The sequence below is a fragment of the Anabrus simplex genome, chromosome 9 (genome assembly GCF_040414725.1).
Source record: "Anabrus simplex isolate iqAnaSimp1 chromosome 9, ASM4041472v1, whole genome shotgun sequence".
Taxonomy (NCBI): domain Eukaryota; kingdom Metazoa; phylum Arthropoda; class Insecta; order Orthoptera; family Tettigoniidae; genus Anabrus; species Anabrus simplex.
The window spans coordinates 151,838,934-151,863,225 of NC_090273.1; the positions used below are offsets into that span (position 1 = coordinate 151,838,934).

Genomic DNA, 24,292 nt, shown 5'->3' on the forward strand with positions numbered 1-24,292 from the left:
CTCTCCACTTTATTCGGTCCTTCCACCACACCTCCTCCAACACTGTGCCCCAGTCCAGGTTTATTTCTTAAATACTGCGTTGGATTGTGTCCATCCATCTCAATCGTGGTCGTCCGTTGCCTCTCCTTCCTTGCATTTTCATTTCCATCACATTTTTTGGAATTCTTTCATCACTCATTCACTTTATGTGCCCAAACCATCTTACTGTAGTCGGTTCTTCTCTATTCTATTATTCCTTTTTTCTACTACAAATTCTTCCCGTATTTTCTCATTCCTCATTTTGTCTCTTCTACTCTTCTGCATCATACTCCACAAGAACTTCATTTCGGCTGCCTGTATTCGACTCTCATCCTTCTTTGTCATTGTCCAAGTTTCTGCTCCGTGAGTTGTTATGGGTACGTAATACATTTTGTACATGATTTCCTTTTCTTCCATTGGCACATCTTTGTCCCATAACATGTTTCTTACACTATGATAGAAATAGCTCCCAGCCTGAGTCCTCCTAATAATTTCAGCATCCCGTCGTGCATTCTCCATTAATTCACTCTTCTCAGGTATTTGAACGTCTCCAATATTTTCAGGGGCTTGTCTGCAAGTCTAATCCGACCTTTCCCTTCTTTCTCCCCTCCAGCCAGAACAAGAGTTTTACTATTTTCTACACTTACTTTCAATCCACATTCATCGATCCTCCCATTCACCACATCCAACTGTTCTTGAATATTCTTCTCCCCAAATCACAATATCATCTGCAAATAACAACATATTCATTTCTCTTCCTCCAAATGCTGCTTTTGGTGTTCTCATGATATCATCCATTAGTATTGTAAACAGGATTGGCGATTCTAGCAACATGGGATATCAGAGTAATTCCTCCGTAGTTCTTCAATACTTCCTTATCACCTTTCTTGAAAATTGGGATAATCATTCCTTTCTTCCAATCCTCAGGGACCTCCTTACTCTCCGGGACAATTCTGAGAACTCGATATGTCCACTGCAGGCCTAGAGCTCCAGCTGCCTTTAAATTCTCCACTGAAATTTCATCTACTGCCATTTCAATGTCATTCATTGTCATTTCTTTATCCATTTCTTCATCAATTGATGGTACGTTGAATGACTGTCATTAGTTCTCATGTTCATCAACTTCTGAAAATACTCTCTCCATTTATTTATTTTTTCTGGCTTTATTAATATTATGCCGCCTTCATGCTTCGCAAATCTGGTGTTTACTTCATCTGTATTTTTGTTTCTTAAGATACCATTAAACAATTTCTTGCTGCCCTTCATATCATCTCTCAAATTCTGTGTGAATAAGGCCCACCTTTCCCTCTTTTCTTCCTCCATTACTTTCTTGGCCAAATTCTTTGCCTCCAAATATTTTCTTCTACTTCCTTCCGTCTTAGATGTTTTCCATGTTTTCCGTGCCATTTTCTTTTCCTTCAATTTAATCTTTACCCTATCATTCCACCAATGTGTCTCTTTGTCTTTCACATTTCCTGATGTTCTACCACATACCTTTTCTGCACATCCAATCTTTTCCATTCATCTTCAACATCTCAGTCCTGGGTAGCAAGGGTATTATTTCCCTTTGAAATTATTATTGTACAATTTTTGTACAATTCTTAATGTTTTTTCAAAATCCTTCTCACTTTCAGTTTTCCTATCACAGCTCTATGATCTCCACCAAAGGCTTCCTCAGGCATGGCTGTGACATCTAAAAGGTTCATCCGATGTTCTTTCTCTGTGATTATATAATCAATCATGGTTTTCTTCGTCTATCTTCCCAACCACACCTTGTGATCTTCTGACTATTCTTCTTCCTAAACTAGGTGTTTCCAACAATCATTTTGTTCCTCATGCAAAAATCCACCAACAACTCGCCTCCTAGATTTTCATTTCCATATCCAAAGGTCCCTACAACATCTTCCTTTCCTTGTCTTTCCATTCCAACTTGTGCATTTCGATCTCCCATCAAAAGCACTTCCTTATCTTATATCCATCTCTCCACTTCTTTTCAAAAGTCCTCAACATGTTCATCTATGGAACCCGTTTGTGGGGTGTACAACTGAAATAGATCTTCCATGTCATTTTTGGACTGGAGTCTCATCACGATCATCCTATCGCTGGCGCATTCTGTAGATTCCACATATTCTTGGATTTTTTCTAAGTATGATGGTTACTCCATTATTTGCCTCAGGTCCTCCGCTGTAATACAGCCAGTACCCCACTTTCAGAGGAATCTCTCCCGTACCCCTCTTCTTGGTCTTACACAATCCAAGTATGGCTATACCCTTTCCTTTCATGAAGTCAACCAGTTCTTCTGTCTTCCCTGTCAAGTGTCAGCACATTTACTGTTGCAATCTTGATGTAGTTGCGTGCTGGTTGCCCACTTCTCACAGTTCTCCCCAATACCCAAAGAGCTGCGCATCGATTTTGCAGGGGACGCCCTAACCTTTTCCGAGGCACCATATCTGAAATTCGTAGAAGCTAAATATTGTTATGTAATTATATGGATGTATTATACAGTACTTGCACTTCAAAGGCCGTAGGTAATCATTAATTTCTCGTCTCTTCTGGTAGAGAAGGCTGAAAGTGCCACTGTGCTCGGAAATTCTGTTATTGGCGATTACTCGAAAACATGTTTCTGGCATTTTCACCCTTTTCCGTCTTTGGTCTCCAATTAGTTCTGCTAATCTTTGTTTTTAAAACAATGATGGAAGAAGAATAATTACAGTATTGCCGTGGAAGTTGACACGTAGACAAAACTTAATAATAATAAAGTGCAAACCTAATACGATTCCGGTTTGTACCTTTTTGCATTCGTCATTGAGTAGCAATTAAGAAACTCAAAAAACAAAAACAACACCGTGTGTTTAATACTAGTAAGCGTAGGAAATATTACCTCCCAGAAGTTTTCGTCTTAATTCTGATAGTCCAGGTGGTGGTGATTATGATTGTTGTTCTAGGAGGACGTTAGTTGTTTTTTGCTACCGCACTAACACATCGAAGGTTACCGGCGGTGCAAGGATAGGATAGTGCTAGGATTAGGAAGGTATTAAGAAAATGATGGAAAATGCGAAAATGGAAAACCACGGAAAAATTTTCAGGGTTGCCGACGGTGCGATTCGAACCCATCATCTACCGAATGTAAGCTCATAGCTACGCGTCCCTGACCGCATAGCCAACTCGCTCGGTTTAAGAGGAAGTATAACTTAGCAAATATCTTCAGTTAACCGTAACTTAATCACAAGGAAATTCCGCTGTGGGTGGGGGTGGTAGAATAACACCCATGGTATCCTCTGCCAGGCGTGAGGGGCTACTGGAGGGTATTCTCTACTTGGGAGCGTTTTTTGGCGACCACGGTGTCTTTAGCTGAGTCCTGGTATTCCATACATTTACTTGTGCCAGGATCCTCACTTTCATCAATCCTAGTCGACCTTCCTTGGTCAACTCTTCTTTTTTTCCGACCCCGACGGTATTGGGTCTCCGAATGCTAGGAATTCTTTCATTTTCACGTACTTTGTGGCCCTTATCTGTCTTTGGCCGATATCTTCAATTTTCGAAGTGCCGGATCCAGTGGCGTATACTGAGGGCTACTGAGGCTATCAGTGAAGCCCAAACCTCAATTGAGAATCATGGAAGTCTAAAGCACATTATAATGTAAGCATCTGACATATTGTTTCATCTCCAAAACTTGAAAGCAGTGAGAAAAAACGTCGCACGTATTTCTGAGAGCAAGGCTTCGGAGACCGATATTGCAGCCCAGACTCTCGTCCCTCTCCCCTCGACTCACCACACGCGGCTTGCTGCTGTATGTCGGATAGGAGAGTCGACCAGGGGGTTAGGTGTGCTAGGCTTCGCTCCGTCAGATCGCCACTGCTAACTATCAGCCATGCGTTACTCATCGTATATACTTCCTCACCTCATATTCATAGATACCAGAGTGCTGGTATTTAATTTCCGTTTACTTCTACATCCTTGTAGGAAGACACTGCAAGGCTGCTGTTACAGGAGCAATACATTTTTCTTTGTATAGGTAGATCTGCTAAAATGGAATGCAATCTTTCATGTTCTCTTTTGCTGGTTGGAATCGAACCCGTGATCATGGGTCGGACACCACCACTGATCTTCCGAGGAAGCTAATAAACCAATGAACGATGGGTACGACCGCTGTAAAATTTAGGATTTGTATTTATTAATAATAATAATAATGCATCGGATCTGTAAAGGCTTGGTGGTGTCCTAATGAGAATAAAATGAATGGAGAAGGCGTCATAAACACCCAGTCCCCAAGCCAGGGGAATTAACAGTATGAGGGGGTTGATTCTGAAAATTGGTACGGATCCATCGGACCAAAGGCAAGCATTCTATCCATTTAGCCACAAAAACGGACTTTAATTTGTTAAACCTTAGGCTCCCATCTCTGCAGATCAGGGGTTGAGCATTGGCAGTGGTAGAGGCTAGGGCAGTAGCTGGTGAAGCAGGTTTCACTGCACAACAGGCTTCTCCGTTGGCTATTGGCTGCAGCTCAAAAGGCTTAAGGCTTGACGTTCACTAAACCAACCATCGAAAAGGGGGCTAACCTAAGTCCACTGTTAGCCCACGTCTTGATCCCAGCATACGCCACTGGCCGCATCCCTTTCATGTCTTCTCTCTGAATAGTGTTATATGGAGGATGGTTGCCTAGTTGTACTTCCTCATAAAGCAATAATCACGACAACCACTACCTCCACCACCACTTCGTCCTCCCTTCTTCAACTCTTGTTCTTTCTCGACTTCGACGGTATTAGAACATTCGAGGTCTAGGGAATCTTTCCCTTTCATACCCTTCGTGGCCCTTGTCTTTCTTTGGCCTTACCTCAATTTCTTGAAGTGTCAGATCCCTTCCATCTTTTTTCTTTGTTATTAATAGAGGATGGTTGACCAGTTGTTCTTTCTCTTAAAACAATAATCACCCCCACAGATAGTAGGAAAATGAAAGAGGTGCGCCACTTCGAAAAATGAAGATATCGGCCAAAGAAAGACAAGGGCCACGAAGTGCGTAAACATGAAAGATTCAGTAGGACTCATAAACCTAATAGTATCGAGGTCAGAAAAGAACATCAGTTGGCCAAGGGAGGTCGGATAAAGTAGGTTAAACTGAGAAGGCTGGCACAAGTAAGGGAAATCAATGCCAGGACTCAGCTGTGTGTCCTGTGGTCGCCAACCCACGCTCCCACGTTAAAAACACATGGGGCCATTTTAGTAGCTCTTACAATATTGGCTGGTGATACTGCCCACATCCACAGAGGGATTACAAACAAAGTTAAACCAAGGTTTATTCAAATCTATTTCATTGCAGTACGTTTCTTAATTCTTTTGTTTGGCATTCGGCAAGTATCCATGCAGCCAACAAAACATCATGTATAAATACATAAAGTACATACCATATATAAAATAACACGATATCTAAAATATTGTACCAGGCGAGTTAGCCGTGCGGTTAGGAGCGCACAGCTGTGAGCTTGCATCCGGGATTTAGTGGGTTCGAATCCCACTGTCGGCAGCCCTGAAGGTAGTTTTCCATGGTTTCCCATTTTCACATCAGTCAAATGCTGGGGCTGTACCTTACTTAAGGCCACGGCCGCTTCCTTCCCATTCCTAGGCTTTTCCTGTCCATCGTCGCCATAAAACCTATCTGTGTCGGTGCGACGTAAAGCAACTAGCAAAAAATATTATTGTACATGCAACAAATGAAAAATCGTACGGCGAGTGCTCTCTGTTTTCAGCTTCTTCCTTCAGTCTGCTGTATCTCCTCCCATTCTTCATGTCGTTCAGATGTTGAATTCTTCTTGTTCCTCGTCTTGTATTTCTTTTGATCTTCCTTTCGATGACGTCGGGTATGAGCCCGTCGTGTCTGTGTCCGATCTAGTTGGCCTTCCTCTGAAGAATTGTATTCAGAACAGTTTTCTAATGCGCCAATGTTACAGGAAAAAGCGCGAGAAACCTGAATGTTGGGGTTAATTGAATAAAGAATTTCTGCGCCACGTTCGATCGTCATTCTCTTTTCTCAGTAAAGAAAAATGAGTGTACAAACCCGGCTGAATGATAACTTCCTGAAGCTGTAATGAATGTAAAGGCTGCAAGTAATATCTCCCAGGCAAATATTTAGCTAGAAATTATTCAGAATAATCAAAATTAAGATGTATTCTTATTTTTAAGGTGGAGGTTCCTTGCCGTAAAAATGTTGGATTATCTTTTACAACCTTGTTTAGTGGATCCCTCTCGTAACGGACGTTCTTCCACGGAACCTACGGTGTCCGTAGAATCTAGGTTCGACTGTATTTTGTTTGATGGATGTACTTTCCTTACACAATACAATGCGTTTTTCTGCAAAAACTGGTATTTTATATTCCCCGGTCAAATCGAACCGCGCGACCCATCAGGCAACTGTTTTGACGCGACCCCTCGCGGGGTAACTTCAGCAATTTCCTCTTGGTCCTTGTCGTATACAGAAGAATCCACTATTCTAATTCGATGAAGGTGATTTGGGTAGCAACCATGAATATTACAGTACTTAAAACTGGTACTTAAAACAGTACTTAAAACTCAAAGGACATCCACTTAAATTCGCAAAACGTTGTCTACGTGAGCGCAGGCGCGTGGAAAAGCTACTAAATAAATTAAAATAAAACAAGAACGTAACCTCACTGGCGAGAGTAATGAGTGGGAAGTAGCCTTAGCATGTGCCAACTGTTGGTTCTGGCTGACCGATGGGATTATAGAGCGGGGTGGAGGCACGGGTGTGTGCGGTTACTGGATACAATCCAATCCAATTTGCTTCGTTTAGTTGCTGGAGTAAGGGCAAGGGAGACAGCGGAAAGACAAATCGTGTTTTGTTCCTCACACGTTCTCTCTCCCCTCTTGCATGTTGTTTCTTATTTTTAACAGGCTCTCCACTTTTGTGCGTGCGGATCCTGCCTCATGAGACCTATGTGAAAAGGTTCATTAGCACAACGGAGGTCGGAAATATCTGTATAGCACTCCTAATGAGTCAAGAGAGCAGTTTTAGGTTAGACACGTCTTCCCTGCTAAATGAACAGGCAGGCTTTCTGCAAGCATAATGTACTGTGGGGAGGCGAACAGAACTTTTGTAACCTGTGTCAAAATCATGTACGAGGTGGACAAAACAGGCTTCCTACTTCGCATATTAAACAGAGAGTGAATTTTATAGCGGAAGAAAGCATGTCCGTTTCTAGAGGAACTGGGAATATAATTGAACAAATAGAGAGAATTAACCGGCATTAAAACAGGTTGTGAGAAAATGTTTGTTTCATTGAAATAACCCTCTCTCCGTGTGCCCAATTCTCGTCCTTTTCTCTACGAAGTTATATGAATCTTCGTAGCGAGTTACTACGACCCAATGTCCGATGTCAATCTCATCAGAGTAGTTGATGGCATGACATAAATGACCTGATAATAGAACGGGAGAGAGTGAAATCCGGTTCTGGCACATAATGTACTCGTGTCGAATCTCAACAAAGCTCAACGTCTCCATCCGACGGACGAATAACCATCAGCGTTCCATAGGAACAATGTGTAGCGGTTTGGAATTAAATCTAGGCTTGTGGCACACAGTCTAGTGATTAGAAATTATTGTATACCACCAACTCTCGTACCATACCGGCCAAGATTCTGAAGGTGAATTTCTTTTTTCTACCAACGGGACTCGACCCGGCTAACCACGGCGTCAGACGCCTTAACGATGTGGCCACGAGGTGGATGCTCTTTAGATTAGCAGGATCTTCTTCGGTATTATTATACCAAAATTACTAAACAAACCCAAAACTGTCGGAATGTGCTGGGTACTGGTGGTGATTATAGTTTTAAGAGGAACTACAGCCGGTCAACCATCCTCTATGAACAGTAATCAGTGAGAAAAAGTGCAAGGGGTCCGACACTTCGAAAAATGAACGCAGCTGCCAAAGAAATACAAGGGCCATGAAGAGCGTGAAAATGAAAGACCCGTAGTCCCGTAAACCAAATACCATCGGGGTTGAAAAAGAACGAGAGTTGAACAAGAGAGGTCAATATACTAGATCAACGTGAGGAGCTTTGTGCAAGTAAGTGGAAACAATGCCAGGACTCAGCTAAGGATCCGTGGTCACCAACCCACGCTCCCTAGTTAAGATACCCTGGGGTCCCCCTTTCAGTGACATCTTACAACAGGCAGGCGATACGCGCAGGGAGTAGCTTGTAATGAGGCAGACATGCTGAAATGTACGTTCCGCTGCGAGAGCGTCTTTTCTCATTAATACGGCTTATGGCTGGGTGTCATCTGACAATTTGCGTTAGGGAAGTTTATGTTATGGAAGTATCACCTAACAACTCTACGGGCTCTGATGTAACGTATGAATGGGTAGCCAGATAATGTTAATTAGCAACCGTACAGGCAGTGAAGTAACGTATGAATGGACGGCCAGACAGTGTTAATTACCAACCGTACAGGCTGTGATATAAAGGATGGATCGATGGCTAGACAACGTTACCTAGCAACCGTACAGGCTGTGATATAAAGTATGGATCGATGGCTAGACAATGTTACCTAGCAACCGTACAGGCTGTGATATAAAGTATGGATCGATGGCTAGACAATGTTACCTAGGTGATATAAAGTATGGATCGATGGCTAGACAACGTTACCTAGCAACCGTACAGGCAGTGATATAAAGTATGGATCGATGGCTAGACAATGTTACCTAGGTGATATAAAGTATGGATCGATAGCTAGACAATGTTACCTAGCAACACTACAGGCTGTGATATAAAGTATGGATCGATAGCTAGACAATGTTACCTAGCAACACTACAGGCTGTGATATAAAGTATGGATCGATGGCTAGACAATGTTACCTAGGTGATATAAAGTATGGATCGATGGCTAGACAACGTTACCTAGCAACCGTACAGGCTGTGATATAAAGTATGGATCGATGGCTAGACAATGTTACCTAGGTGATATAAAGTATGGATCGATGGCTAGACAACGTTACCTAGCAACCGTACAGGCTGTGATATAAAGTATGGATCGATGGCTAGACAATGTTACCTAGGTGATATAAAGTATGGATCAATGGCTAGACAACGTTACCTAGCAACCGTACAGGCTGTGATATAAAGTATGGCTCGATAGCTAGACAACGTTACCTAGCAACAGTACAGGCTGTGATATAAAGTATGGATCGATGGCTAGACAACGTTACCTAGCAACAGTACAGGCTGTGATATAAAGTATGGATCGATGGCTAGACAACGTTACCTAGCAACAGTGCAGGCTGTGATATAAAGTATGGATCGATGGCTAGACAACGTTACCTAGCAACAGTACAGGCTGTGATATAAAGTATGGCTCGATAGCTAGACAATGTTACCTAGCAACCCTACAGGCTGTGATATCAGGTATGGCTGGAAGCCAAATAATGTTAGTTAGCAACCGTACAGGCTGTGATGTAAGATATGGTTTTAAGGCACAGATGGATGGATGGTCAGACATTGTTACTTACCAACCGTGCAGGCTATGTCTTATAGCTGGTTGCCATCTGAAATCAATACCCGTTGATGGTTGGCCACGACCGAGAGGCATATTTATGATTACTGAATTTTTCGCAAATGGAAAAGTGGTTTTCTATTTTTTTACCGTTCTATTTAGTCTTTACGGATGCAGATTTGAAGGCGAATTTAGTTTACGTTCCCATATGGTGTCAGCGTGAAGCACAGTAGACGAACGAGGCGAAATACTGTACGTGTTCTATGTCAACCAGTTCAAGATGTAACAGCCCATACGAGCCTTGGCCTGCTCAGTCTGCGGTGACAAGTAGCGAGTGCCTCTCATGTGAACAGCTCCTCAGTTTGTCTCACGAGACTGCGTGAACGCATTTATAATCTCTGGCCCACCCGGGAATCAAACCCGGGACCCTCTGAATCGAACGCCTGGACAGTTGCAATTCAGGCAAGGAGCCGAGAAACAGCAGTGCAATTTGTAATTTGAATCATATTAAAAAATGGAAATTCTCAGATATTCAAATATCGTTTTCCAGACTTAGTTCAAAAAAAGTTCTTATGCTTGTGTTAGTATCAATCATTTTAATTGGGATCTATGCATGTTCAGACGTCGTACCGAAGGCTGATTGGATCCTCAACAGCTCGTCCATTAGCTATCATAGATGGCCTAGGCTTGACTTAACAGTTGAATGAGGCAAATGAGATGTCAGGTATTTTCCCGTTGCATTCCTTACTGAGGCAGAAGTTGCTATTACATATCACTCTGCCGAGCCCACTGAAATGTGTGCACCAAACGACCGTGTGAGCAACATTTTCAGACGATTCATAACAGGGACAGGCTGCATAAGGAATGGCATTACCAGCATCGCTCATACCTCAGTCACTTTCATATTGTCAAATCCAAGGAAAAGACTGAGCCAGTACAATGTCGTAGCCCACACCAGAAGGCATAGTGCACTGTAAACGCTAGATCTCGCCAGCAAACGCGAATTGTTTGTCATAGCGTAAGGAAAGTATAAATCTGATGCAGGAATTCTTGGTCCTTTGTATCTTGCTAATTTGTTGATTGGCTGTATTAATGATCACAGAAGCACAGTAACAGAATATTGACCGAGTAAGTGGCTCTGCGATTTGGGTCACGTACCTGTCGGCTTGCATTCGGCAGATAGTGGGTTTGAAGATATTTTTCCGTGGTTTTCCATTTTCACATCAGGCTAATGATGGGGCTGTACCTTAATTATGTCCACGGTGGCTTCCTTCCCACTCCCAGCCATTTCCTATCCTGTCAACGCCATAACGCTTATCTGTGTAGGTGCGACGTAAAACAAATTTAAAAAATAAAAGTTCCAATTTCAATAAGACATTACATTTCTCCTGTTAAATACACAGAACTCTTCGGTGTCAGGACATTTTCGTGCCTTTTGATTTGTGTAGCAATGTGATCAGAATAATTCTATGGGAGTTAATCTAAAAGACACTCTTTTAAACCTACACAAAGGATAGTCATTAAAAGGTGATGAGAAATGTATTGTTCTGAATGTGTTCTAATTTCTTTTTCAAATGCTTTAAGCAGATTAACACAATATTCATCTGATGCAAGAAGGAGTACAAGGACTCTACGATAAAATCGTTTCGTACACCTTACACCAAAGTAAAACAATAATCGAGCTTTACTCCACAGGTAATTTTCAAGCTGAACCTTCCGTTAGTTTCGTCCGTTCCCCATTCTTGAAAGGGCCAGACTTCTTCCACTTCATCCTCTGAGTTCCGGTAAGTGGGGATGTCTGTCCAAATCTACTTACTCTGAAAGTCATAAACAGCAACACACACCACGATCGACTAATTACTACCTGTGTGATGGAATTTATATTCAATGTAACATTTCGGCTGGATAGCAAATGCTCAAAAACGTAAAAGAGACTCCGCAAAAATTAAATTTCATTTCCACAAAAAATTGTTTCATTACCGCAGAAGATTTCTACCCCCAAGCAGAGTCGAGGATGGGTTCGCAGAGTTGAATAGTATGGGTCGCTATCACAACCAGTTAAAAAATAATTCTGGACTATGTACTTGGAAACTATGTAAGTGGTGATGCTGAACTTCACCCTAATTTACGGGCCAGTGTACCAAGAGCTGAAATCAGAACCACAAGTTGTGCGGAGTCGTTTAAAACAACAATTTTACAAACCCCATCATTCTCTCCACGAGTTTACCAAGTTTTAAAGCAATTGCAATATGAAACCTATCTGTGCTTTAACACAGTGCATTGTAAAAGAAAAATAAATAGACATGACCCTGAAAATTATTTTTAGTCGAAAAAGGATTCCATATACTTCACACACGATACGCCTCGCTCCGTTCTCCTTCCCACTAAAATCATCAGTGAAACTATTAGGACTTTATCTCGATAGTAAGCTTACCTCGAGACGTCACGTCGAGCACCAAGTAACAGAAGTTGATCGAGCTTTGAATGTCTTACGAGCTGTTTGTATAATCTGGTAGGATGCGGACACTACAACATTTTTAATACACCATACCAATAATTTGTTATGGAAATGCACCACAATACGTTATCAGAAAAATTCGATATTACATTATCGTACTATCGGCATATGTCTAGGAGCAATGAAATCTACTCCTACAAACGCAGTCCTAGTGGAAGCCAAGGAGATGCCTCTCATGATAAGAAGACAATATCAGGCGAATTCCTTCTTTATTCGCCGGTCAACACTGGAGATCAATAAACTGATAGGCAAACTAAGACTACTATAAATGGCAATCGACAGAAATAACATCTGCCATAAAAATCGGACTAAATTATTATATCAAAGCTTCAAGAATTTCCAACACTTGATTCCCTCTAATACTTCAGTCTGGAAGCCTCCCTGTATTTCAACAAAAGTACGAACTTCTTCTATTTACACCTTTCATATTCTTCTTACCATGCTTTATTACTAACAGTGTTTCCATCAATGAAAGTTTATCAGCTTTTCTCGATACCACCTGGCCCAATTTTTGTCATATTTATACTGACGGATCCTAGACCACAACAGGCGTGGGTTATGCATTCTTCAGTGTTTCACCTCAGATGTCAAGGAAGTACTCCTTACCTCAACAGACTTCTATTGTTACTGCAGAAATTTCAGCTATCCACTCAGCCATTAGGTCTGGAATTCGTCACTTCCGCAAAATTCTAATACTTTCTGACTCATAACGTGCCCTTTAAACGTTACAAAATTCTCGTTGGGACCTGTCCACACGTCAGTATATATTATATATTTTGAACTTAATCTATTCCGCACAGGAAGCAGCTCAGGAAGTGCATCTCCTATGGATTAAAGGCCACGCTGGTATAATGATGAACGAGATAGTAGACCAGTTAACATATTCTTATTTCCTGCCCATAATCAAACAACAGGTCTACAAGGATTGGTCCGAGTACTGGAAAATGTCACAGCTTACAAGAGAAAAGCACTATTCTAAAATTCAGCCCACCATACCAACGCAAATATGGTTCAAGGAATTAAAACTAACCCGCAGACACCTTTCATCTTTAATTAGAATGCGTCTGGGGCATGGATGATATCTAAGCCATCTTCACAGGATGAAGGTCTTTGACAACCCCCACTGCCCAGAAGACCCTGGAGTAATAGTCGACCTAAACCACATCATACCGAGCTCGATAGCTGCAGTCGCTTAAGTGAAGCCAGTATCTAGTAATCGGGAGATAGTGGGTTCGAACCCCCTGTCGGCAGCGCTGAAGATGGTTTTCCGTGGTTTACCATTTTATCACCAGGCAAATGCTCGGGTTGTACCTTAATTAAGGCCACAGCCGCTTCCTTACCATTCCTAGGCCTTTCCTGTCCCATAGTCGCTATAAAAAATATGTGTCGGTGCGACGTAAAGCTAATTGAAAAAAAAGTAGATCCACATCATACTGCCCTGTAAGAAGTACTCCCAACAATAGAACCTTCTGTGCTCTTCTTTGGTGCAGTTACATACCCCACTGCCAACTTCAGTTGCCATCCTGTTGTCAAACCTTACTCCACAATTATGCGCTGTAATTTGCTAATATCTGTCAGACTGTAATATTAATTTATAAGATATGGCTTTTCTTTTCAACCACGAAATGTATGTACCATGGTTGTATGCTCACTCTGTAAATGCTGGCCGCATGGTCTCCCGAGGCCTAACGCCAACTGGGGCCGGCCGGTAGCAGGTAGGAGGGCGAGCTGAAGGTCAGACGAGCACTCGGCAACGCGGAGCTGAGATCGTTGCGACGTGAGATTTGCCGAGTGAAGTTGACTGAGTTATTTCGTTAATAGCCTATTTTACCGCCTGTTGCCATTTCTTGATGGATGCAGTATTTTTGTACCCGGCTCTTGGCACGGGCCAGAGCAAAGTGTAGCTTCCACCGAAGTCCCAGTCTCATCCATGGTTGTGACAATATGGAAGCTGCTGGGGTATGAGTGGTGCTGATTAATGACATTCAGAGCACTTTCAGTGTGTCTGAGTGTTATGAAAGGTGTTGCTCATAGGGTTAACTGTGCTACAATAGCACTGGTCCAGTGAGGAAAGCAATGAAAAACTACCTCACTCGTCATCTTGCTTAGTATGCCTCATTTGGGCTCTGCCATTGGTTTTTGCATTTTCCCTATAACTGCATAGCCTTTGATGGTGCTATTTGAGGATCCAACCAGCCTCTGGGCTGATGACCTAACAGACAGCCTATTTTAAGTTATAAGTTGTACGTGTATGGCGTGTTATTGCTAAGTGTTAAAGCCTACTGTTTCAATAATGCCTCAAACTGCGTACACATTAGAACAAAAGGTTTTCATGTACGACACATATGTGTTGACATATTCCTGTAGAGAAGTTAGAAGGCGGTATATGGGAAAATTCTCAGGTGCGAACATTCGAGGCAGAGATACTGTAAGAAGACTTGTGAACAAATTTAGAAGCACAGCTTCGATTCTCGATAGAAAGCGAAGAGTAGGAAAGCTTACTGAGGAGAAATTATGCGAGGTAGGGGAAAAATTAGAACTACTCCTACAAAATCGCTCTAAAATCTTTCGCAGAAAACACACATTTCAATTACCTCCGTGGCGAGCTATAAAAACGTTAACAGTGAAATAAATGAAATGGCGTATGGCTTTTAGTGCCGGGAGTGTCCGAGGACAAGTTCGGCTCTCCAGGTGCACGTCTTTTGATTTGACACCTGTAGGTGACCTGCGCGTCATGATGAGGATGAAATGATGATGAAGACTACACATACACCCAGCCCCCGTGCCAGCGAAATTAACCAATGATGTTTAAAATTCCCGAGCCTGCCGGGAATCGAACCCGGGACCCCTGTGACCAAAGGCCATCACGCTAACCATTTAGCCATGGAGCCGGACAACAGTGAAATCATACAGTATCACTCGCTGTTGTTGAAGAGTAATGAGAGCAAGGTAAGTAGATTTCTGTCACTGGGTTTTAAGGGGTGTTGATGTTGGGGTACTTGATCCGAAATTAATAGTATTCTCTGATGAAGCATTTGCGGTAATGCAATCCGCCGGATATTTCCCTTCCATATATTCATAAAATGAGTCCGCCTCTGTAGTGTAGTGGTTAGTGTGATTAGCTGCCACCCCCGGAGGCCCAGGTGCGATTGCCGGCTCTGCCACGAAATTTGAAAAGTGGTACGAGGGCTGGAACGGGGTCCACTCAGCCTCGGAAGGTCAACTGAGTAGAGGTGGGTTCGATTCCCACCTCAACCATCGTGGAAGTGGTTTACCGAGGTATCCCACTTCTCCTCCAGGCAAATGCCGAGATGGTACCTAACTTAAGGCCACGGCCGCTTCCTTCCCTCTTCCTTGCCTGTCCCTTAAAATATGCCCATCCCCCACCAAGGCCCCTGTTCAGCATAGCAGGTGAGACCGCCTGGGCGAGGTACTGGTCATTCTCCCCGGTTGTATCCCCAACCCAATGGCTCACGCTCCAGGACACTGCCCTTGAGGTGGTAGAGGCGAGACCCGTCGCTAATTCCGAGGGAAAAACCAACCCTGGAGGGTAAACAGATTAAGAAAGAAAGATATTCATACCGGGCGAGTTGGCCGTGCGCGTAGAGGCGCGGCTGTGAGCTTGCATCCGGGAGATAGTAGGTTCGCATCCCACTATCGGCAGCCCTGAAAATGGTTTTCCGTGGTTTCCCATTTTCACACCAGGCAAATGCTGGGGCTGTACCTTAATTAAGGCCACGGCCGCTTCCTTCCAACTCCTAGGCCTTTCCTCTCCCATCGTCGCCATAAGACCTATCTGTGTCGGTGCGACATAAAGCCCCTCGCCAAAAAAAAAGATATTCATAAAATTAACTTCACGTACAATATGTTTCTAACATCATTTCCTATATATTTTGCTACACATTCTGAATTTCAGTGTAATTACGCGATCCACACCCCTCCAAATTAGGTTCTACATTGAAGAACCGATTAAAACCACATTTATCACTGAATCCCAAACCTGATATTGGGGATTGCGTATATGGCCGAGTGTGGACATATTTAATAGTTCATCCCGTTTTTGTCGCCAGGGGAGGAGTATATTCGTAAAATGAACCTATGTTTTAAATTAATGAACTTTATCGACAATGCATGTCAATATGACGTGACGTCAGCTAGGAACGTGACAAATGAGTGACGATGCGCGCCGCTAAATTAATGAGTGCCTTCCGTGATATCCCAACCGGCGCGCTGTTTACGTATGGTATAATGGAAAGTTCAAAGCCAAGAGTACGCAGACGAATGTAATGTGTGACAGAACATAGAGAATTTCTTCTAAACGCGTTCACTTCAGGTAGCTCCTTGGAGTACAGTGCATAGCTTCAACCACTTCTGCTATGTGTTGACCTCAAAAGCTCTGCAGATTAGGACAGATTGGTCCACAACGGGGAGAGTACCAAGTAGGATTCAGGAAATTATGAATCTGAAATCTATTCAAGTCCTAAAGGAATTTGGCTTGGATGACAAACCCAGCGCAATCATCGAACGCACCCTAGCTAACACAACCTCTAGAGTAAAGTTCAGAGGAGAAACTTAACATTTTTCAAGATAAAGACATGAGTTAGGCAGGGAGATGGGCTATCGCCCCTGCTCTTCAACTGCGACCTTGAAAAATAATGCGTGAGGGGCGCAATGGAATTAACAACGATGGGCTCCGAAATGATGTGAGATTGGGTTACAAGAACATACACCTTTTAATTGACTACCTATTTTTTGCAGATGATTTAGCAATTTTCTCTGATTTTTTTAGACATTACTACAAAGCAAATTATTAACCTCAAGACACAGCCGCAAAGATCTCACTGCAGAAAACGTATTTTATAACCAGCATAAAGCCAGCACCAAGAGAGCTAAAAGTAAACAAGAGGGCAATCAAGCAGACAGGTAAGTTTAAATACCTTGGCGAGTGGATAGAACCAAACATATCTGAAAAAGATGCTTTCGCGTCGCGCATAAATAAAATGGAAATGGCTTATCAGCTGACCAAAGATATTTACAACTGAAAGTCCATATCCCCGAACACAAAACTTAGACATGATTGCACTGTCATAAGACCAGAGGCTACGTATGCAGCGGAATGCCTTGATACGAGCAAAAAAGGCTTAATAGAAAAATTGGAAGAGTCTGCCAAAATATATTGAGGACTTCGCCCTGACTTTATGAAGATGATATATAAAGGAACTATTCTACCTACCCTGTCTTACGGAATACCATTATGGATACAATCCACAACCAAGCAAAGTTCTTGGCCCAATTAAAGACATTGGTGAATATAGATGTCGGCATAAACTCATGTCCAGGAGATCTCTGATGTCATGCGGAGAAGAAGAAGTATATTTTATGGCCACTTGCTCAGAATGAAACACACACGATTATCGAATCAGATCTTTACCTATTTTAAAGACAAGAAGACCCAGCAAAGTTGGTTCAACGAGGTGGAAAGGGACCTACAGGAGATGGGTATCGCTTATTAAGATATACACTACAAGAACACTACCCACTCAGCTGGAAACTTTTTAAAAATTTGCTTTACGTCGCACCGACACAGATAAGTCTTTTGGAATAGGAAAGAACTAGGAGTGCGAAGGAAGCAGCCGTGGCCTTAATTAATGTACAGCCCAGGCAATTTCCTGCTGTGAAGTTGAGAAACCACGGAAAACCGTTTCCAGCGCTGCCGACAGTGGGGTTCGGACCCACTGTGTCCCGGATGTAAGCTCACAGCTGCGCCCCTAACCGCACGGCCAACTCGCCAGGTAGGAGGAGACTAAAAGACCACCAGGGTTTTCAAGAAAGGCCAAATTTGAAGACGAGGGAGACCTGGACGGACGAAAAAAACGAGCAACACCGGCGACGAATGTAGGAGCACCGGGCAGGAATCAAAGCTCAGAGAAGAGGTCCTTAGTAGGCCGATACGGGCAGATAATAATAATAATAATAATAATAATAATAATAATAATAATAATCGTCATAGCATTATTCCTGTTACATGGGACCTGCTCTTTGTATGGATTCAGCCTACTTTTCTTTCAAGTTGTTTTACGTCGCGCCGACAAAGATAGGTCTTATGACGAAGACTGAACAGGAAAGGCCTAGGAGTGGGAAGGAAGCGGCCGTGGCCTTCATGAAAGTACAGCCTCAGCATTTTCCTGCTGTGAAAATGGGAAACCGCGGAAAATCATCTTCAGGGCTGCCGACAGTGGGGCTCGAACCCTCTATCTCCCGGATGCAGCAGCCTACTTTTTAAAGCGGATATGTTTCCTGACGCCACCCCTACGTGAAGAGATATAGCCCCGACTACGTGTTTCTGTACTGGTTTGTAGTGTGTTGTGTTCATGTGAAGGTGCGTATTAAGACGCACACTTATACCCAGAGGCATTAAGTACACGCGCTTGAAATCCGCGGTCGATGGGAATCGAACTCTGGTCCCTATGAAATGAAGGCCACTATGCTGACCATTCATACAAGGAGCCGGATAATAATAATAATAATAATAATAATAATAATAATAATAATAATAATAATAATAATAATCTTCCCCACTTTCCCAAAAAGGGGCATGGTAGTCGTGTGACGTAATCACCGGCTTCTCTCCAAGGCGTTTGTGACTTGAATCTCGATGTATATATGTAGGACTTTTAAAATGAAATATCCCATTCCTGTGGTGGTGGTGGTGATTGTTGATTTAAGAGGAAGTGCAACTGTTAGATTCGTGAAGTTCCGAATGCACATCCTGTGGCTGTCTTCCCAATATCAACCATAAGTTTGCTTTTACCTTTCTCTTTTTCCACGTCATTTTACACGCTGGCAACTGCTAATGAATACAGCAATGGCGAGGCTGACCATTGCACAGTAGCAGGTATAAATTCACACATGCACATCCATTGTAACATGTTCTGTCGAGATAGCACGAAAGCGTGAAGAAACTAACAAATGAATGTGGTATGAAGTGCCCAGAATATCACACACAATGTTCAAACATCGTGGAGAACGAGATACTGCAAAAACTATTTACTGAAATATACTTTAATACTCAACTTTTATTTCATTCGTAGGAATAGTACATTAGATAAGGCAGGTTTTGGGCTGCGTTCATTGCAATTCACATCGACCTTAACTCTCACCTGTCCTCACTAGCTGTCGTAGTTCATATGGCCTTGACTCTGATCTGTCCTCACTAGCTGTCGTAGTTCATATGGCCTTGACTCTGATCTGTCCTTACTAGCTGTCGTAGTTCATATGACCTTGACTCTGATCTGTCCTCACTAGCTGTCGTAGTTCAGACGGCCTTGACTCTGATCTGTCCTCACTAGCTGTCGTAGTTCAGACGGCCTTGACTCTGATCTGTCCCCACTAGCTGTCGTAGTTCAGACGGCCTTGACTCTGACTTGTCCCCACCATCTGCCGTAACTTTATTATCACACTACTGTAATTGACCATTGCCGCCGGGATGTATTGCGATGTATTTGTTAATAGTAATAAAATGTGCCAAAGGGGTCTTAACTTGGGAGCGCGGTCTCGCGACCACGGGACCCTTAGCTGAGTCCTGGCACCACTTCCATTTACCTGTGCCAGGCTCCTCACCTTCATCTATCCTATCCGACTCCCTTGGTCTACACTTGTTCTTTTCCGACCCCTACGGTATTAGGTTGCCAGGCGTAGGGAGTCTTTCATTTTCACGCCCTTCGTGGCCCTTGGCCGATAGCCGGGCTGGGTGGCTCAGACGGTTGAGGTGCTGGCCTTCTGACCCTAACTTGGCAGGTTAGATCTTGGCTCAGTCCGGTGGTATTTCAAAATGCTCGAATACGTCAGCCTCGTGTTGATAGATTTACAGGCATGTAAAACAACTCCTACGGGACTAAAATCCGACACCTTGGCGTCTGCGAAAATCGTAAAAATAGTTAGTGGGACGTAAGCCAAATAACACTATTATTATTGTCTTTGGCCGATACCTACATTTTTCGAATTGTCGGATCCCTTCCCGTTTTTCTCTCTGATTGGTGTGACATAGAGGATGGTTGCCCCGTTGCACTTTCTCATAAAGTTTAGAGCCCCTGGGCCCCTTTTAGTTGCCTCCTACGACAAGCAGGGAATACCGTGTGTGTTATTCTACCACCCCCACCTACAGGGGGGAGTTTTTCATGGTAACACCCCTGTGCCTTATGTACCGTAAGGTTTGCAGTTTCATTGTCCATACCTATTAGAACATAAAATACAAAATTGTCACACACATTTTTTTGAAATATTTATATTAGAATGAAACACTGTTTAATTTATTTCCAAGTGAAATGCAAAAATGAGTTATTTTTGTATCAATATTCCCTGAAGCTGAAGAACAAACTAAACGTTCTCTCATTACCAACTGACTGCATCCCTTGTCTCGTCTTTCGTCGTCTCCTCTAGAGCTGCAGTGACGGCAGACGTCATAAAAACTCTTCTCATTAGTCAAGTTATTACCGCCTTCAGCCTGCCAGGACGCTTTTTGCGTTACCTTGCCTCGTGGCAGCTGCCTTCTACAGCAAACTTTGGCTACATGCGAGAAGAAGGAAATAATTTTGCTGCAGGGAGATGGAACTCGTATACTTCGTGCTAAGTTATTCACACAATTACCATGCTCAGTTTGACACATTTACGAGTATTTAGCGCTTGTTCCCTCAGAGCTAAACAAGGTGCTATGTCGTCCTCAGAGAAATTGACTTACAACAACTCCTCTTTGAACTTTGTCATACTTCATTAGGTCAATGAGCAAATTGTTCATTAACGTGCAAAATTCTGTGTTAAATCTCATATTCGCTCCCCCTAAGAGCTTCAGCCTTTCTCTTGGTTTGCAGCTTGACAAGTTAACGTATTCCAGACTCCGATTTCCTTAACAATTTGTTAAGATTGTGGTTAGCCATCTGGAAACGAAAATAAGCCTTTGCCAAGCAATAATTTAACAGCACAGCCTCATAACCTGTTCCGGAAATCCTATTCCTATCTCTTACGACTTCCCCCTCAAAATGGCAAGCTTGACTTTTACGTGACTGTTCATTTTATGATGTTATGCCACTGTCTAAACTGATGAGGCCGGAAAAGTTTTATGGTTAGTTCAGTTACTTACTTGATGACTTTCCAGTGCGCAGACATAGTTAATTCAGCAGTCTTTGTAGTACGATGTCGGTATGTAAAATATCCCTGGTTACACACTTCCTGTTTAACCACAAATAACACTATTATTATTGTCTTTGGCCGATACCTACATTTTTCGAATTGTCGGATCCCTTCCCGTTTTTCTCTCTGATTGGTGTGACATAGAGGATGGTTGCCCCGTTGCACTTTCTCATAAAGTTTAAGACTCATCGTTACGTCACCTAACAAACTTTCGTCTTCTCTGCCACCTAACGGAGTAAAACTTAACGACGACATTTCTGCAGACACAGCCTAAATGACGTCAGAATGAGCAGCATGCAACGGTAGCTGATTCCGGATTATTATTATTATTATTATTATTACTATTATTATTATTATTATTATTATTATTATTATTATTATTATTATTGTTACGGAGATATCCGTGGTAGGTAGAGGTGAAAGAAGGTGCGGGTGTGAATGGGTTTCAAGCTACGAAATTAACGTGCAATGTAAAATTAATTTAAAATTTAACTAGGTTATATTTTCTTTTCAAAAACAAGAGATAACAATCATAACAGGTACAGAGTAGCAAAAAAGGAGGTACAATATTACTGGATTCGGGCTCAGTGCCCTTACTTCATAACTCTTGGGCAATCAGCCCCGCCTTACTCCAAAAAAAAAAATTAGCCAAGGGGCAGAAAACCCCATTCATGCCCAGGAGCACTGGCTCCAAACATTACACATAAAGCCTGCACGAGGCATACAGAAACAAATTTCAAAGAGCGATCCGCTCTCAAAATTGTAAGCCTATCACAAGGCCACACCAAACTCTACCTTCAAGCTGTCCTCTAAGGACGTATTCACAGGGGTAAAATACCCAACCTACGGAGGTCTATTACATGAAAAGAAGGTTGATTACATGACCTCTAAAATAACAATTTGAGAGGAGGCGAACTTGCACTCCTAATACACTTTGTTTTTAAAACCTAATCTGGCTCTGGGCCACTAACGCAAGGGCTAATCCCATACTACAGAGGTGACTTAGAGAAGAACACTTTACATTACATAAACGAAGAATAGTTTGAGAAAATAAGTTCACCTCAAAACAAATGTGAGTGGGAGCTCGAGAGGGTTAGCACTCTCTATCCCAATATGTAGCTTTACAAGAAAAAGATGAAAAGAGTAATTACATTTTAGGAAAAGGTTACATGATGGAAATGCTTCGAACCCGCCGCGAGTGTTAAACTGCCGACCTAGCAAGAAAAGAAGTTATTAATAGGCCATTACCTGGTGTTGAACGGCTGAAGAAGAAAGAGGCGCTTCCCGCCTCCTGCTATGTACTTAATACACTGAAAGATGGAACAGAAGTGGCCCGGAGACCCCAAAATCAGCAGTTTATATACTCTCGCGGAAGTTTCTAGGCGTTAGGGGAATGAAAACACCCGCCCACAATGTTTTTATTGGATAGGACCCCGCAACAGATACCAGTTGGGGGAAGATACACCAGATTGGTCAGAAATTACTAAAAGAAATTCGGGATTGGATAAATCTAAAACAAGGGGAAAAAGAGGGGTATACAGCCAACTTAAATAATAACAGAAAGAAATTTAACAAGAAACAAACTTTTGAAATAAAAATTTCTCCAACAAAATAGTTCTTTGACTCCGCACTAGGGTGCGCTATTGTTGATCTTCAGTAGTGTCCTCTAGAAGAGAAAGTTCACACTTCTTACTTCAAGCGAAACAAAAACACATCAAAAGTGACACAGTTCAAAAACTCAAAATTTTCCACGTGGTGACATCTTCTGAGAAAGTAGAGAATTAATAGAATAGATAAAGTTCAACCTTCCTCCAGAAGAGGAGTTTCAACTGGCGCAACTTTTAAATAAACGGTGTAGAGGTGTACCGCCCGGTACAGACCTCCCCCCCCAAAAGTTCCTCCAGGGGTGACACATGAAATCAGTTTGAAACAAAGTCCAAGTAATGATGTTGATACGAAGATAGATAGCAGAAGCATTTACAAGATTTCTTAATTCAGTTTCAAAATGTTGTTGTTGCAGGTGAATGAAAGTCTTTATGTTTGTAGAATTTGAATTTCTGAAGATAAACTTTTAATACTTAAAGGTGAAGAAAAATTTTGCAATGTCCACCAAATATTGTTGTTGAATTCCCAAGTGTAGTTATTGCTTATGGTGACTGTCCATGTAGTTGATGTAGATTGAGTCGGATGGCCAGACCGGCCGTTGCAGCTTGCGTCCAACGGAGGCCGCTCGGACCCCTCAAGTACCCTGAGATACCGCTCGCCCGCACTATGAGGGGAGCAGAGGTGTTGAAGTACGCCGCGCCCGCGGTGAACAGATACAGGCTGCGGGCATGTAGCAGGTCGTGCGCCGCACATCAGCCTTGGCCGGGAGGAGAGCTCCGGCTCGCCGTGCACATGTCGTCCTCGCTGGAGAGGAGGGGGCCCATCCCCCTCCCCAGTCGCTGCACGGCGCTGCGCGGCTGCGGGGGCGCTGAAACATTAAAGCTAGGCGGCAGAATTGTGTTGGACAATCATTTTCTTTGAGGGTACAGGCTTGTGGAGAGGTTGAGGGGCCAGCGGCGTGTAGATATCCATGGCATTTACTATTATGAAGCCACAGTGTAAGGTGGAGCAGGAGACGGGAGCGTGGTAATGGCCGTGGCAAGAACAGGATGGCAGTTTAACGGGTCGGGGCAGGTTTTACACAAGGCTTACATCTAAAACCAAAATATTACAGAAGGGGCAGAATGCCTTAAAAGTGAAACTCAAAAAAAAAAATATAACCTTCATATCCTTTCAAAATAATATGAAGCAAGTTAACACAGAAATTACACCGGTTTCACCTGGGACAGGTGAACTCTAAATATCCTCTCGGTGGCTGGATTACTTAGCAATAAGGTAACCGGCGTAAGAAAATCGAGAATGATACAAGGCCCATGAAATCTGGGGGCAAGCTTGCCCGCGGGAACAAAATTTTTGACCATAACCTGGTCACCTACCTTCAAAGTGGTGGGTCTCCGTCCACGATCATACCTTTCCCTAACCTTTTCATGAGAAACTTTAAGATTAGCTTTAGCCTTCTT

The 24,292-nt window shown here is 42.8% G+C and overlaps 1 protein-coding gene across 1 annotated transcript in view; it reads left to right on the top strand.

The window, feature by feature from the left end:
* The first annotated feature begins 14,924 nt into the window (after positions 1 to 14,924).
* Positions 14,925 to 24,292, top strand: part of LOC136880915 (uncharacterized) — a 293,114-nt gene continuing 283,746 nt past the window's right edge. The window contains exons 1-2 of the mRNA XM_068229178.1: positions 14,925 to 14,990; positions 16,831 to 16,964. Coding sequence (XP_068085279.1) covers positions 14,925 to 14,990; positions 16,831 to 16,964 — 200 coding nt within the window. The remainder of the gene's footprint in view (positions 14,991 to 16,830; positions 16,965 to 24,292) is intronic.